This window comes from Corella eumyota, chromosome 1, assembly GCF_963082875.1.
Source record: "Corella eumyota chromosome 1, kaCorEumy4.1, whole genome shotgun sequence".
Taxonomy (NCBI): Eukaryota; Metazoa; Chordata; class Ascidiacea; order Phlebobranchia; family Corellidae; genus Corella; species Corella eumyota.
In genome coordinates this window covers 20,921,393-20,934,986 of record NC_137490.1, presented here as the reverse complement: position 1 = coordinate 20,934,986, position 13,594 = coordinate 20,921,393, and the positions used below count along the sequence as shown (strand labels likewise).

The window sequence follows — 13,594 nt, the reverse complement described above, 5'->3', positions numbered from 1 at the left end:
AAACCTAAGACAGTTGGGTATAAACCTAAGACCTCATGGTGGCGTAACAAGTGTTTTTACCACTACACTACGCTGCCTTAGTCTTCTTGATTTTGACATCTTTTATATTGATTTTTTTTTAAATTTTACTAACTGGTAATATTGTATGTTTTTTATTACTTTGATACTGATTATCTTCAGTTTAAAAACAGGTTAATTTTAAGCTTTGAAATAATTAATAGAAACAACTTTATTAAGCTAATTCATGGTCAAATTTTACTAAAGTTAAATTGTATATTAAAAAAAATAAATATATTTTCTTTTGATATTTAATGTTAGTTATAAATTGAGTGTTTTATATATATTTATAAGTGTTATTAAACAAATTAATAAAATGTTTTGTTGTTGCATAGTGGTTAAAACAAGTGGTAATTAAATGTTAGTTTTCAAACATTGTTGTTATTGTAGAAAATTTCCAATTCCATGAAAGTTTTAAAACACCTGAGGCAATATTGAACAAATAAAATCATAGAAAATTGTGTAATAAAATACAGGTCGTAATAGAAAGCACTTTAAGTGTCGCAAATAAAAATTACTGGTTTTAAAATTGATTACTGGTCACTACTGGCAAATATTAGTTAGAGACCATATTACGACAACAACAGTGCAGTCAATAAGGTGAAAAATTGACTACATTTGATATGTAAAAAATTCTATTACATTTACACCTTAAAAAACTAATTTTGAATACGATCTTACATGGCACTGAATTGGAATAGATTTGGTGTTGTTCGAATATTTGATTGTTTTGTTGGTGGTCGATTTCTCCCAGCCTAATAATGGAGGAATACTAATGCAAATTGCTAATAACCAAACCAGTAGAATTTTAAATGTGACCCTGTTTAAAATAAATAGAAGAGTTGTAACGAAAAATACTTATTAACAAATATATGTAATGTATTTTAAATGCATTATTAATAAATGTCAAAAAAATCAAAAAAGCTAGTATATTCAAATAAAATTTTTACCCATTTTTTCGTTTTTTGGTAAAATATTTGACGGCGTTATTGATCGAGCGGTGGCGCTCAAGAGCGATTGCACATAGATGTAAAATTGAGGCAGTACAACAACAAATATCAGTAGCTGTCCACACTTGACATAAAGCTTCTCCTAACAGCCAAGTGCCAGTTATCTAAGTAAAAAAAATCTCAATGTTAAACAACTTTTGTTTTTAAAAAAAGAAATTCATTCTAAAGTTTATTTCTATTCTGAAGTTTAAATCTCGGCATATTAGAAGTAACAATCTAATTTTTACTTTTAATTATGCATAACTATATATAATTCTTTGTTCAATTTATAATTTTTTCGTTCACTTTGTCTTTTTTTAATTGACACAGAAAGGTCGACTTCACAACAAAATATAGAGTAACCTTAGTTACCCCGACCCAGTCTTGAATTGACCTTAGCAGTTTGGGGTATTTTAAATTATAATTGCCCGATGAATTAGCTGCTGATTAAGTATTTGATTTCTACCGTTTAAATCGCCTTACTTAAGAGCGCAACAGCATAATATCAGTAAAAATTAAACCAAGACCCCACATAGTAAAGCCAGGACCTCATGTCCTTAAGCCAGGATATTCTATTTAACCATAACTTAATAACCTACCTCATACAATGCACTCAACGGCATAACGAGACAAGCCAACAGTAAGTCGGTTACTGCCAGAGAACAAATCAAGAAGTTGCCAGGTGAATGAAGATTTCTTTCCAGTTTCACGGCACAAATTACAAGCACATTTCCCAGGGTTGCCCCGATAATAATTAATGTTAAAACCATAGCAACGACCACATATTCTAAACGTTAAAATATTACAGAGTTTTACGTATATTCAATTTAGCTTATACTATTTTTGTTATAAGAAGATCAATGTACCTGTAGTTGATTTGTTTATGTTCAAAAATATTCCATAATCTTGCGTTGTGCTTGTATTTATTTCCATTATGCTTTTACTAAATTAGTAACCTTATCTGCTAGTTTAAAAATATCATAAATATACAATTAGGTCTGAAAACCACGAAATAAGACATTAAGTGCTTTTTTGAAGGCCTAAATACACTGAATAATAAATGTACGTTACACCCATGGTATTTATACATAGAAAAACATAGATGTTTTCATTTAACCTGAGTAAACAGGGTAGGTATTGTTGATTTCAAGCGCAAACCTATACGCTAAACAGCATACGACAACGTCAAAAAACAGTGATTATTTGCGTAGTTAATCAATAGAATTTTCTTTGTTCTGTGCTTAAAGCGTTTACGTTATTGATTAAAACGAACATTTTTAATGTGTGGTTTTTTGGAATAATAAAGTTAAAACAACAACTCCTGTTTACGCCAATATCTTGGTACGATCTGTTATTGCCACGCCTTTTTTAAACAACATAAAATAAAACTCTAACCCGTTCTTCATTTAAATAAAATGTAGTTCTACTATTTATTTTAAAGTACGTTATACATCAGACCTAGTGAATACATGACAGTTTTAACCATATTAATTCAGGATTTTGTTACTAAAATAACAATAGCTTACAATCCATTTAAAATGCTGTTATCAATCATTTCATGTCTTTTGTTGTTCAACTAACCATCAAATTTTTGCGGGTTTTTAACCAAACATGTCGACTACTAGTAGATTATATCTTTAAATAAGAGTCAATATCAGCTGCTTTAAAATCTGAGTAAAAATTTATAGTTTTTTTAAACATAAAATTCTGATAAAAATCCTAATTAAAAAACAAACACCTATTTATAAAGTTTAATCACGATTTAATTAAAGTAATTTAAAATTAAATAGGCCCTTTATATTTACTTAAAAATAACAACACTTGACAGACTTGAAATTTAACCATTTTACAAAAAAATAAGTATTTACATAAAAAAAAAAGCAAAGATTTTAAAGCAGAAGGAACAAAGCTTATATAATAAAGAATAAAAACGCAGTGGTGGTTTGTCTTTACGAGACTTGGTAGCAGAGGTTCGATTCCCACTGCTGCCTTGTTATTTATAACAGTAAAAAAATAGAATATTACTAGAAGGAATGCGTTTGAAGAATAGAACGGAGTCATATAAGTTATGAATAGGTTTCGATCCGGGGTTTTCATAAAATAGTCCGAAATAAAATACACAATGGCATTTCAAAATTAAAAAAAAAAATGAATTAAAAATAGAAGCCTAACAAATTTATAATAATCAATGACTGCAAGCTTGCTAATATTTGAAACAAAGAAACAAGTAAAAATTAAAATAAAATACGCAATAGAATTTCTAAATTTCAATAAAAATGAATTGAAAATAGAAGGAAATGCAAGCCTCAATATTTATAATAATCAATACCAGCAAGCTTGCTAATATTTAAAAAAAGATTAGCAAAAAATACTAAAGTCTTTTGCAAAATTACTATTACACAAATTGTCGCATGTATATCCATAATAAAATCGACGAAAAAAGTTTTTTGTTTTTCTTAATTAAAGTCCACGTAAACTGCTCGCGCGTTGTCTGCAAAAATAAATAAATTTAAAATAAATTATATAAAAAATAAACGCATCAAAATGTTAGTTTTAAATATAAAAACTTAACTAGGTTTGCAATTCTTCGCACAAAAAAAAAATGCGTAAGATGGCGGTTAAGATCATAAAATATTACAAAAAAAAAACGTTTTAAAAATATATTTTTAATGTTTTTTTTTTAATTTTAATTATGTTAATATAACAATAAAACCCTGTACCCTAACATTTGGTAAACAAGTTTAATTAACAGGGTACTATGTTGTATGGTTATAGTTTTGATTATTTGTAAACGCAAGTTGAACGAAATAGTTATTTAAAAAAACGAAACGCCAACAAAAATAAGAATGGATTTAGAGGGTAATAAATAAAATCGACCGCATTATATGCACAGATTCCCGCCAAAGCAAAGTAAAATTACCGGTCTTAAAGTACAATACATTCGTAATCTTAAATAGTGAGAATTTAAGGTACATCAAGACGACCTGTATACATATATAATAAGTTTAATTAAATAATAAAATTGAAATAGACTTACATGCAACAGCGTCTGTACGAACATTTTGTGCTTGAGCTGAAAAATTAAACTAAATTTATCAAGTGTTTTTTGTTAGTTATTTATTCTCGGTGTGGATGGGTTCACTTCATGGCTTCAACACAGAGTAACATCAGTTACCTGACCCAGTCTTAGGCTGACTTTGCCAGTTTGAGATATTAAAGGTTTAAATTGCCAGTTAATTATAAGCTGCTAATTGAGTGTTGGCTCAGCAGGAGTTTATACCGTTTACAGCGCCTTACTCAAGGGCGCAACAGCATAAGAGCAGTGGAAATTGAACCACCGACCTCATGTGTGGTGTGACAAATGTTCTTACCACTACACCATGCTGACAACAGTTAAAAATAAAAAAATTTTAAAGTTTTTAGTATAAACTTACCTGCAATAACATTCTCATATTGGTCTTCTGGTCGAGCTGTAAAATTTAAATAGATTTTGTTTAAAATAAAAATAAAAATTGTTTAACAAAACATTTATAAATCATTTTACCCGTTTAGGAATTTTGAAAAAAAACATTAAAAATACGCTAAACAGCATACGACGACGTCAAAAAACAGTGATTATCTTGGTACGATATTTTATTGCCACGCCTTTTTTAAACAACATTAATTTTAAAATCAATTATATAAAAAAATAAACGCAGCAAAATGTTAGTTTGAAATATAAAAACTTAATTAAGTTTGCAATTCTTCGCACAAGAAAATGCGTAAGATGGCGGTTAATATCACAAAATATTACATAAAAAAACATTTTAAAAATATAATTTCAATGTTTTTTTTAATTTTAATTATGTTAATATAACAATAAAACCCTTTACCCTAACATTTGGTAAACAAGTTTAATTAACAGGGTACTATGTTGTATGGTTATAGTTTTAATTATTCGTAAACGCAAGTTGAACGAAATAGTTATTTAAAAAAACGAAACGCCAAAAAAATAAGAATGGATTTAGAGGGTAATAAATAAAATCGACCGCATTAAATGCACAGATTCCCGCCAAAGCAAAGTAAAATTACCGATCTTTAGTTACGGTTTATTCTAAATCTCAAATAGTGAGAATTTAAGGTACATTAAGACGACCTGTATACATATATAATAAGTTTAATTAAATAATAAAATTGAAATGGACTTACATGCAACAGCGTCTGTACAAACATTTTGTGCTTGGGCTAAAAAATTAAACTAAATTTATCAAGTGTTGTTTGTTAGTTATTTATTCTCGGTGTGGATAGGTCGACTTCATGGCTTCAACACAGAGTAACATCAGTTACCTGACCCAGTCTTAGGCTGACTTTGCCAGTTTGAGATATTAAAGATTTAAATTGCCATCTAATTATAAGCTGCTAATTAAGTGTTGGCTCAGCAACCGTTTATACCGTTTACAGCGCCTTACTCAAGGCCACTACAGCATGAGAGCAGTGGAAATTGAACCCACGACCTAATGTGTGGTGTGGCAAGTGTTCTTACCACTACACCATGCTGACTACAGTTAAAAATAAAAAAATTTTAAAGTTTTTAGTATAAACTTACCTGCAATAACATTTTCATATTGGTCTTCTGGTCGAGCTGTAAAATTTAAATAAATTTTGTTTAAAATAAAAATCAAAATTTTTAACAAAGCATTTATAAATCATTTAACCCATTTAAGAATATTGAAAAAAACATTAAAAAAATAACCTACAGCATCACATGCAAGTTCTATTACTTGACCCACCGCAAAAACAAATCAATAAATAATAGCTTAATGATGTATTTTATAAACAATTTAATTCCAATATATTGCCATATCCACTTAAGGTAATAGATTTTTATATTTTTATTGTGAAAGAGTGTGCTGTTGTGAAGTGTGTGAGCTATCTGTAAACGCCTGGCACAAATAGTGTGGCATTAGTGCGGCTTGAACTCCAAACCGTTTGGCTCGTAGTTTAATGCCATGACCAGTATACCACACTACCAATCAAATAAAATGTAAAATTTTAACAATTAACATAGAACATTATTACCTGCAACAGCACCAGCATTTAAGTCTACCGCCTGAGCTGCAAAAATAAATTGAATATTAGTTCAACTGAAAACAAAAATTAATTTAGTTTAACTTACATAATTATTTAATTCTATCTAAATTCTCTAAATTTACAAAAGATTTTACTGGCAAGGCTGGAAGATTAAAATGAAAAATATATAAAACTTGCAAAAACAACAAAAGAATAGGTTGGGGTAACAAAAGTTGCTTTATAATTAGGTTATAAAACCTTACCATGCAATTAAAATAATGTTTTAAACTTACATGAACCATTGTTTTTCAGTTTATAAAATAGAAAGAAGATGACAAGAAGAAAAAGTGCTGAAGTTGCCCATCCTAATATTAGAGGAATTTCCTAAATAAAAAAAAATTTAGTAACTATTATATATAATTAAAATTTGTATAAAATTATTGCCTAATAAATAAAAAAAAGTAAAAGATCTAAAAAAACCTTTAAAAAATAAAGTTTTTTACATTGCATTGTTCTTGTTGGGGTGTAGAAGATTCTGTTGTTAGATTTAAAGCTGTTTTTGGTGTCGTGGCATCATTCATTCTGGTTTTTAGGGTCGTGGCATCATTCATTCCGGTTGTTAGGGTCGTGGCATCATTCATTCCGGTTTTTAGGGTCGTGGCATCATTTTTTTTGGTTTCTGGTGTTACAACCCTTGTTTGTTTCTTGACTGTAGTTGTAGTGAGAATAGTGGTTGTAGTCATAGCTGTACAATAACAAAAATTTAACAACTTATCTTTAAATGAATAAGAGAGTAAGTTTCATATTTTGATATTTTATTAAATTAACAAACACCTGCTTCTAGTATAATCAGTAAGCTTTTAAGTTGTTAAAATTTCAAATAAGATTTCACAGATTTCAAATTAAAAATATTAAAAACTTAAATAAATAACTTGGAATTAATATATAAGTTACTTACATGCTGGTAAATCTCGTTGGCAAATATATCTGTTTAAATAATTACATCGATAATCCGCCCACTTTGTATGAACACCCCATAAGAAAACACAATTCTCATTCCCTCCCACATTATTAGGTTGCCTATCAGCCCAGTTAGATTGGTTACTCAGCAAAGTTGTGTTATCGTTCCACTTAAAAGAGGAATCGTCATTAGAGGAGTTTGTTCTTGTTAGACCGATCCAGTAAACTGTATATTGTCCTACAACATAAAAGATAAAATTTTTGTTAATGATTTAAAAAATTGTTTCAAATTAGTTTAAAAAACATATAACAATAAAATAAACATTTAAGGGTTAAAAATTTTAACCATATATACCTCTAAATAAACATTTTGTTTCAAATAAGTTTAGAACATATAGCAACAAAAATAAATATTTTAAAGTTTTAAATCATACCTCCAAATAAACATTTTGTTTCAAATAAGTTTAGAACATATAGCAACAAAAATAAATATTTTAAAGTTTTAAACCATACCTCCAAATAAATATAATGTTTGATTAATAAAATTACGGATTTCCAGTGTCTTGAGAGTTACCAACGTTGAGTTCATTTTTGCACATCTTTCCACTGCTGTTTCGTAGTAAACATTAGTTAAACTAAAATGATATTCTACATTCTCACGAGTAAACTTAAAGTGCCTGTTTACTAAATTTAAACATTGTTGCCCATCTCTGCCCTCGCTTTCTGTTTTCATGTTTTTTGTTGTTACAGAACTTTTTTTTTTTTTGTCTATAGCCATACTAGTAATAGTGGTTGTAGTCATAGCTGTACAACAACAAAATATTAATAAAGTCTTTCATAAATGATTAGGAGAGTAGGATTTAAATTTTAAATATTTATTTAAATACAAGATCTTACTGAAAGTTTAAAACTTAAAATGTCGACCAAAAAAAAAAATCAACAAAATTTTAACAGAATTTAGGGTAAAAATATTAAAAAACTTAAATAAAATAAATAACTCGGAATTAATATATAAGTTACTTACATGCTGGTAAATTTCGTTGGCAAATATATCTGTTTCTATAATAATATGAAGTATCCCACCACTTTGTATCATCACCATATAACCTAACACAATTCTCATTCCCTCCCACATTATCAGGTTCACCATCAGCCCAGTTAGATTGGTTACTCAGCAAAGTTGTGTTATCGTTCCACTTAAAAGAGGAATCGTCATTAGAGGAGTTTGTTCTTGTAAGACCGATATAGTAATTTCTATATTGTCCTACAACATAAAAGATAAAATTTTTGTTGCTAAATCATGTTTTTCAAAGTTGTTTAATGAAGTTTAAAACATATAAAATTTAAAATAATTATTTTTAAAGTTTTTGACCATACCTCCAAATAAATATGTTGTTTGTTTAATAAAATTACGGATTTCCAGTGTCTTGGGAGTTGCCAACTTTGAGTTCATTTTTGCACATCTTTCCACTGCTGTTGCATAGATAACCTGAGTTACACTAAAATCATATTCTACATTCTCATGAGTAAACTTAAAGTGCCCGTTTACTAACTTTAAACATTGTTGCCCATTTACAACATTTAAACTTAAAATCATCAAACTTAAAACTAACTTGTTCATATTGTAACTAATCAGTTTGTTGTTTAAATAAAATGATTCAAAAATAATAAGCCTTAGTAATATATAGAGCACACAGGATTTGTTTACTTCCTTGACATGAATGGATATTTATCCCCTTTTTTTAATATTTTTAAAAATAAAAATTAAATAGAATGACAATAAGTTTGGAAGTCCAAAAAACTGTCAGAACTTCCTGAATTGTTAAAATACAATAAACACAATTATGACATCATAAATAAGCACCAGATATAGTATTTAAAAATAATTTCTAATTATTGTTTCTTTTTTTATCAAGTATTAGTTGTTAAAGTTTACCTACTATTTTTTTAGTTGTTAAAGTTTTAGTTGTTAAAGTTTACCTACGCTTTTGGTGCCAAACTTCTAATTAAAAATCTTGTTCTTCCATTTCTGCTCCGCAATTTTATGTAATTCTTGAACAAAATCTTGTTCTCCCATTTTTGCTCCGCATTTTTATATAATTCTTAAACACATTTTGCAAAGGGAATGAAATAGTTGTGTTAAGAATGGAGTAGAATATGGGTCCAATAATAATGTTTGTAAGTTGTAATATGCTGTAGGTGGTAATGTTTATGGGTAGCTTTTTTTTCGTTGTCCGACGGTTTAAACAGGTAGTACTAAAATAAAAGCAGAAAAGGACAAAATTCGAGATTAAGGTAAGGTATTAAAATTTCGTTCCTTTTTGCATCTTTAAACCAGGCAACAATGTTAATAGAGCTCCACTTATTTAGCCCCAGAATTATAAACATTGTAAGCTATGAAAAAGCTGACACTTAAATATAAAAGATTATATTCGACTGGCACCATAGTGTAAGGTAAGAAACACTTGCTACACCACATGAGGTCATGGGTTCAATTCCCGCTGCTCTCATGCTGTAGTGCCCTTGAGTAAGGCACTATATAAGGCAGCATAATTATCAGGCAATTATAATCTATAATATCCCAAACTGCAACAGGCAACTCGAGACTGGATCTGGGTAACAGTTGTTACTCTATGTTTGGGTCGGCATTCGACCTTTGTTAAGGATAAATTTATATATATACAAAAAAAATGGTATGTGAATAAAAGGAAAGATTAGGGTATACAAAATAAAAAATATTTTTAGGGTATACAAAAAAAGGTATAAAGATTCTGTCTTTTTCGCATTTTTAAAACAGGCAGACGACTTTAATAGAGCTCCCAGTATTAAATGCAATGTTTTATTTTTATAAAAATTACTTTACCCCTTATTTAAAATAACTAAACAGGCTGTTGGTTGTTTTTACTAGTTTCGATATCGTTAAATTGCTAGTAGGTATATGTGACTGTATTTAGCACATTACTCAATAGCGCAGTAACGTGGAATCAGTGGAAAAATAAACCCAGAATTCCACGTGGTTATTCTTCGAACTTTTACCAACTGCACAAGTTGCATGGAATCATAACTTTAAGTAAAATTGACATGCTTATTCTTATTTTGATTAATTTAGTATACATTCACTTAAATGTAATTTTCCAAAGACATAAAAACTGTTTTTAAAAAATCGCACGTGCGTTTTGTATTAGAGGGAAAGTTATGACTAAACGTGGCCTAAGGTGTGTTAAAAATTTGAAGCACATAAATTTATAGAACATTTATTAAATCATAAAATATAAAAAACAAGTTTTACCAAACATAATTAGCTAGAAAAATTTTTAAAAACAAATACCTTCTCATAAATTTTTTTATAACAAAATTATTTGTTTATATAGCTTATTAAGAAACCAACTGGTAAACGTATAGGAAATGGTTAATAAATATTTACTACACAGATATACCTAATTATATATGTTGTTAAAACAATTTACTACGTTAAAAATGTAACAACAAACGTTGGTGATCTCTTAGCATATGGGTCTAAATTAATTAAGCCAAAAATGACAAATAAAGGAAATTAGAATAAGAGTGTGTTGTATAAAAAACACACAACAAAACATAAATGTCAATATTTGCATTACTTCACTAAACATATGTAGAAATTTATTTGAAAATGACGGCAAATTATGTAGTTTCAAAGAATGGAAAACAATTCGGTTTTTGTTATTTAACAAACAATGATAGAAATGAAGTTTTACGCTTAATGGCAAAATATTTTGAAAATGAAGAACCAACTTTTAAAATAATGAAGTCAACTTATGAAATAAATCAAGCCGAGGAAATCTGCGGAAGTTATTATTTAGTAAGAGAATGCAAATTTAATAAAACTCCTAGTGTTTATTTCATATTAACAAGTTATACATTTTATTGTCAAATAGTGGCGAAGTGGTGTAGGTAGTAGTACTTAACACTTGGCTTTAATACGAGGTCCTAGGTTTGATCCCCACTGTTTTATTGCTGCAGCGCACCTAAGTAAGGTGCTATAGATAAAATACACCTTTGCAAAACTGAAATCAATCAGCAGCTTAATTATTGAGCAAATATAATTACTGTCTCAAACAGCCAAAAGCAACTTGAGACTGGGTAGTGTAAATAAAGTTACTCTATGTTTAGGTTGTTAAGTCGACTTTAATATCAAGTAGTTTTTAACTTTACTCTATTTTAACATTAAAGAGCTATCTAAGTCACAACGCAAGCATTGGTATTTACGATGAAAATCCACAAAGCTTGATAGGATTTCTAATATGTTCAATTTCAAATCTTCCACAAACAAAATTTGCCCAAAATAGCGAAGACAAAACATCTGATATCCTTGAAAGGGTAAAGTTCAAATTTGGTTAACTAACTTGTCACATAACATGGTATTATTGGTTTATTCCCATATTCTATTTATACATATCGTAGCACCTTTGAGTAAGGTGATATATTAGGTAAATGTTTCTTCTGGGCTTAAAACTAAAGCGCAAATAAAACGCAACTAAAAACTGAGTCGGGGTAACATATACGTTATTTTATGCGTTAAAGCCCTTTGCAAATCCCCAAAAAAATTTACAAGAAGTAGAAAAATAATACAAAGACTTTAATAAAACAATAACATAAATTTATTTGTGAAGTATCAAAACTTACAAAATAACAAGTTCAAACCACGATTAAACAAATGCTGATAATTGATGTTGCTTAGTTTTTAGGTCCCTTTAAAGAAGATATTTCAAGTACTGTAGTTGGCAATTCTAACTACTTAGTAGTCGAATGTGCATCAATTAAAACTTCATATGCAAACATAGGAATAGTTGGAGCCGCTTGGAAAGAGTAAGTAAATGTTAATAACACCTATGAGGTCGTGTGTTTAATTCCCATTACACCTATGCTGTAGCGCCCTTATGTAAGGTGCTATAAACGGTATAACTTCTGCTGAGCCAACACCTATTCAAGAGCATAATTTCCGGGCAATTCTAATCTATATAATATACAAACTGGCGAAGGCAACTCGAGACTGGGTCAGTTACTCTATGTTAAGATCGCGCATTCGGTCTTCCCACATCAAGGATAAAGATATATAAAAAAAACTTTAAAGTTTTTACAGGTAATAATATTTCAAATATTTTCTTTAAGATGTATTAAAACGGCGAAGAAAAATGGCTGCAAATTCGTTCTCTCAGTTTGTACGTCGAAATATTCACAACTTGTTAACGAAAAACTTGGAGGTTGGTCACTAAAGACACACAGGTATGACGAATACGTTGATGACGTCACTAGGAATAAAGAATTTGCAAATATTCCTCTACCTCATGTTGATACACGTTTGATGTGTATTGAATTATAACATCGTGGTGTTTTAAAATTTTACGGTTTTACTAACAAATTTTACATCAATAATAAAACAAATTTCATTCACGATATAATTGTGCAACATTGTGGGTTTGGTGACCATGCCATAACATATTTTAAATCTTAGTGTCTTCATTAATATTTATGGCATGTTTTAAATCATTAAATTAATTTTATCCATTTTTTATGTTGAATTATTATATTATTTATTGTATGTCTTGTATAACTCTAACTTATGCTCGAAAGCTTAAAAAAATATTTCTGTTTGTTATATTTAAAAACTAGTTAGCAAACTGTCAGAAAAAATTGGAATACAAAGTAACTTTATTTAATCAAAATTTTTACATTCTTGATAGATACTTTGGCGCGTGTATGTGCAAGAGTTTAAAGGATTATTGTTAATTTTTACATTATAGTGTTACTATCTGAGTATAAACAGTTTTTTGTAACGTTATACTTTAAATTTAATGCCAATTTTAGTCGCTTTTGTGTTTGGAATTTCTATAAAATCCAGACCTCAAGCGAAAAACATGTTGGTTAAAATAATAATTCCTAAAACACGTTTCATTAATTAACTTAGGAAAAAGGTCTGGTGCACAGGAAATTAGAAATAAATCTACATATGCCCCAAAACAGTTCTATCTTATGTTGTTTATCTTGTTACTTAAAAAGTAGAGTCAGTTTAAGAAAATATGACGACAGAATGTATAGTTGCTAGAAATGGGAAAAAGTTTGGATTTCGAAAATTAACAAGCAGTGACCGTGACCAAGTTTTACATTTAGTTTTCACTTATTTTTTTAAGCAAGAACCCACCTACCAAGCCTTGGAGACAACTTATAAGATGGATAATATTTACAAAAACGATGAAAAGTATTTTACAGTAGGCACACTTTTATTTCTGTGTCACCTTAAAGTAATATAAGTTTTGAAGTTTTTATTAGGACGTAAAATGTATGGCATTGGTGCGACTCGAACCCGAAACCCTTCGATTTAAAAAAAATATTACTTTATTTTAAAAAAATTAAATACTTTATTTAAATTTAATTAAAAAAAAAATTCATTTCCAATAGTGTTTATATAATTTTTTCCATCGTTTAAAACTTTTTTGTATACTCGATTTAACTTTGTTGGAATCGCTAACCCTGGTTTGCTAACCCTAATTGAGTTCAAGCCC

General features: G+C 28.8%; 3 protein-coding genes across 7 annotated transcripts; 1 reads left to right on the top strand and 2 right to left on the bottom strand.

Annotated features, from left to right (window-relative positions):
* Positions 1 to 325: 325 nt before the first annotated feature.
* Positions 326 to 2,035, bottom strand: LOC145763599 (5-hydroxytryptamine receptor 1B-like). 2 transcript variants are annotated; one of them, XM_082575083.1, is made up of 5 exons: positions 1,913 to 2,035; positions 1,646 to 1,833; positions 1,008 to 1,171; positions 739 to 877; positions 326 to 480 (listed from the first exon to the last, which is right to left on the bottom strand). In XM_082575083.1, the coding sequence occupies exons 1-5, from the start codon at positions 1,977 to 1,979 to the stop codon at positions 472 to 474; spliced, it is 567 nt and encodes a 188-aa protein (XP_082431209.1). In that variant the 5' UTR covers positions 1,980 to 2,035; the 3' UTR covers positions 326 to 471. The 2 variants fall into 2 exon arrangements, with proteins under 2 accessions (XP_082431209.1, XP_082431208.1); XM_082575082.1 differs by having other exon boundaries at positions 326 to 877.
* A 748-nt stretch (positions 2,036 to 2,783) lies between these two features.
* Positions 2,784 to 9,584, bottom strand: LOC145754368 (uncharacterized). 4 transcript variants are annotated; one of them, XM_082570576.1, is made up of 13 exons: positions 9,036 to 9,584; positions 8,433 to 8,544; positions 8,080 to 8,319; positions 7,569 to 7,859; positions 7,054 to 7,293; positions 6,599 to 6,840; positions 6,389 to 6,479; positions 6,105 to 6,140; positions 5,632 to 5,667; positions 5,235 to 5,270; positions 4,481 to 4,516; positions 4,084 to 4,119; positions 2,784 to 3,537 (listed from the first exon to the last, which is right to left on the bottom strand). In XM_082570576.1, the coding sequence occupies exons 2-13, from the start codon at positions 8,506 to 8,508 to the stop codon at positions 3,503 to 3,505; spliced, it is 1,395 nt and encodes a 464-aa protein (XP_082426702.1). In that variant the 5' UTR covers positions 8,509 to 8,544; positions 9,036 to 9,584; the 3' UTR covers positions 2,784 to 3,502. The 4 variants fall into 4 exon arrangements, with proteins under 4 accessions (XP_082426702.1, XP_082426701.1, XP_082426703.1 ...); XM_082570575.1 differs by lacking the exon at positions 9,036 to 9,584 and having other exon boundaries at positions 8,433 to 8,691; XM_082570577.1 differs by lacking the exon at positions 9,036 to 9,584 and having other exon boundaries at positions 7,569 to 7,664; positions 8,433 to 8,691.
* Positions 9,585 to 10,704: 1,120 nt separating this feature from the next.
* Positions 10,705 to 12,414, top strand: LOC145742086 (uncharacterized). Its single transcript, XM_082559842.1, has 4 exons — positions 10,705 to 10,893; positions 11,265 to 11,411; positions 11,773 to 11,900; positions 12,204 to 12,414. The coding sequence occupies exons 1-4, from the start codon at positions 10,705 to 10,707 to the stop codon at positions 12,412 to 12,414; spliced, it is 675 nt and encodes a 224-aa protein (XP_082415968.1).
* Positions 12,415 to 13,594: the final 1,180 nt, after the last annotated feature.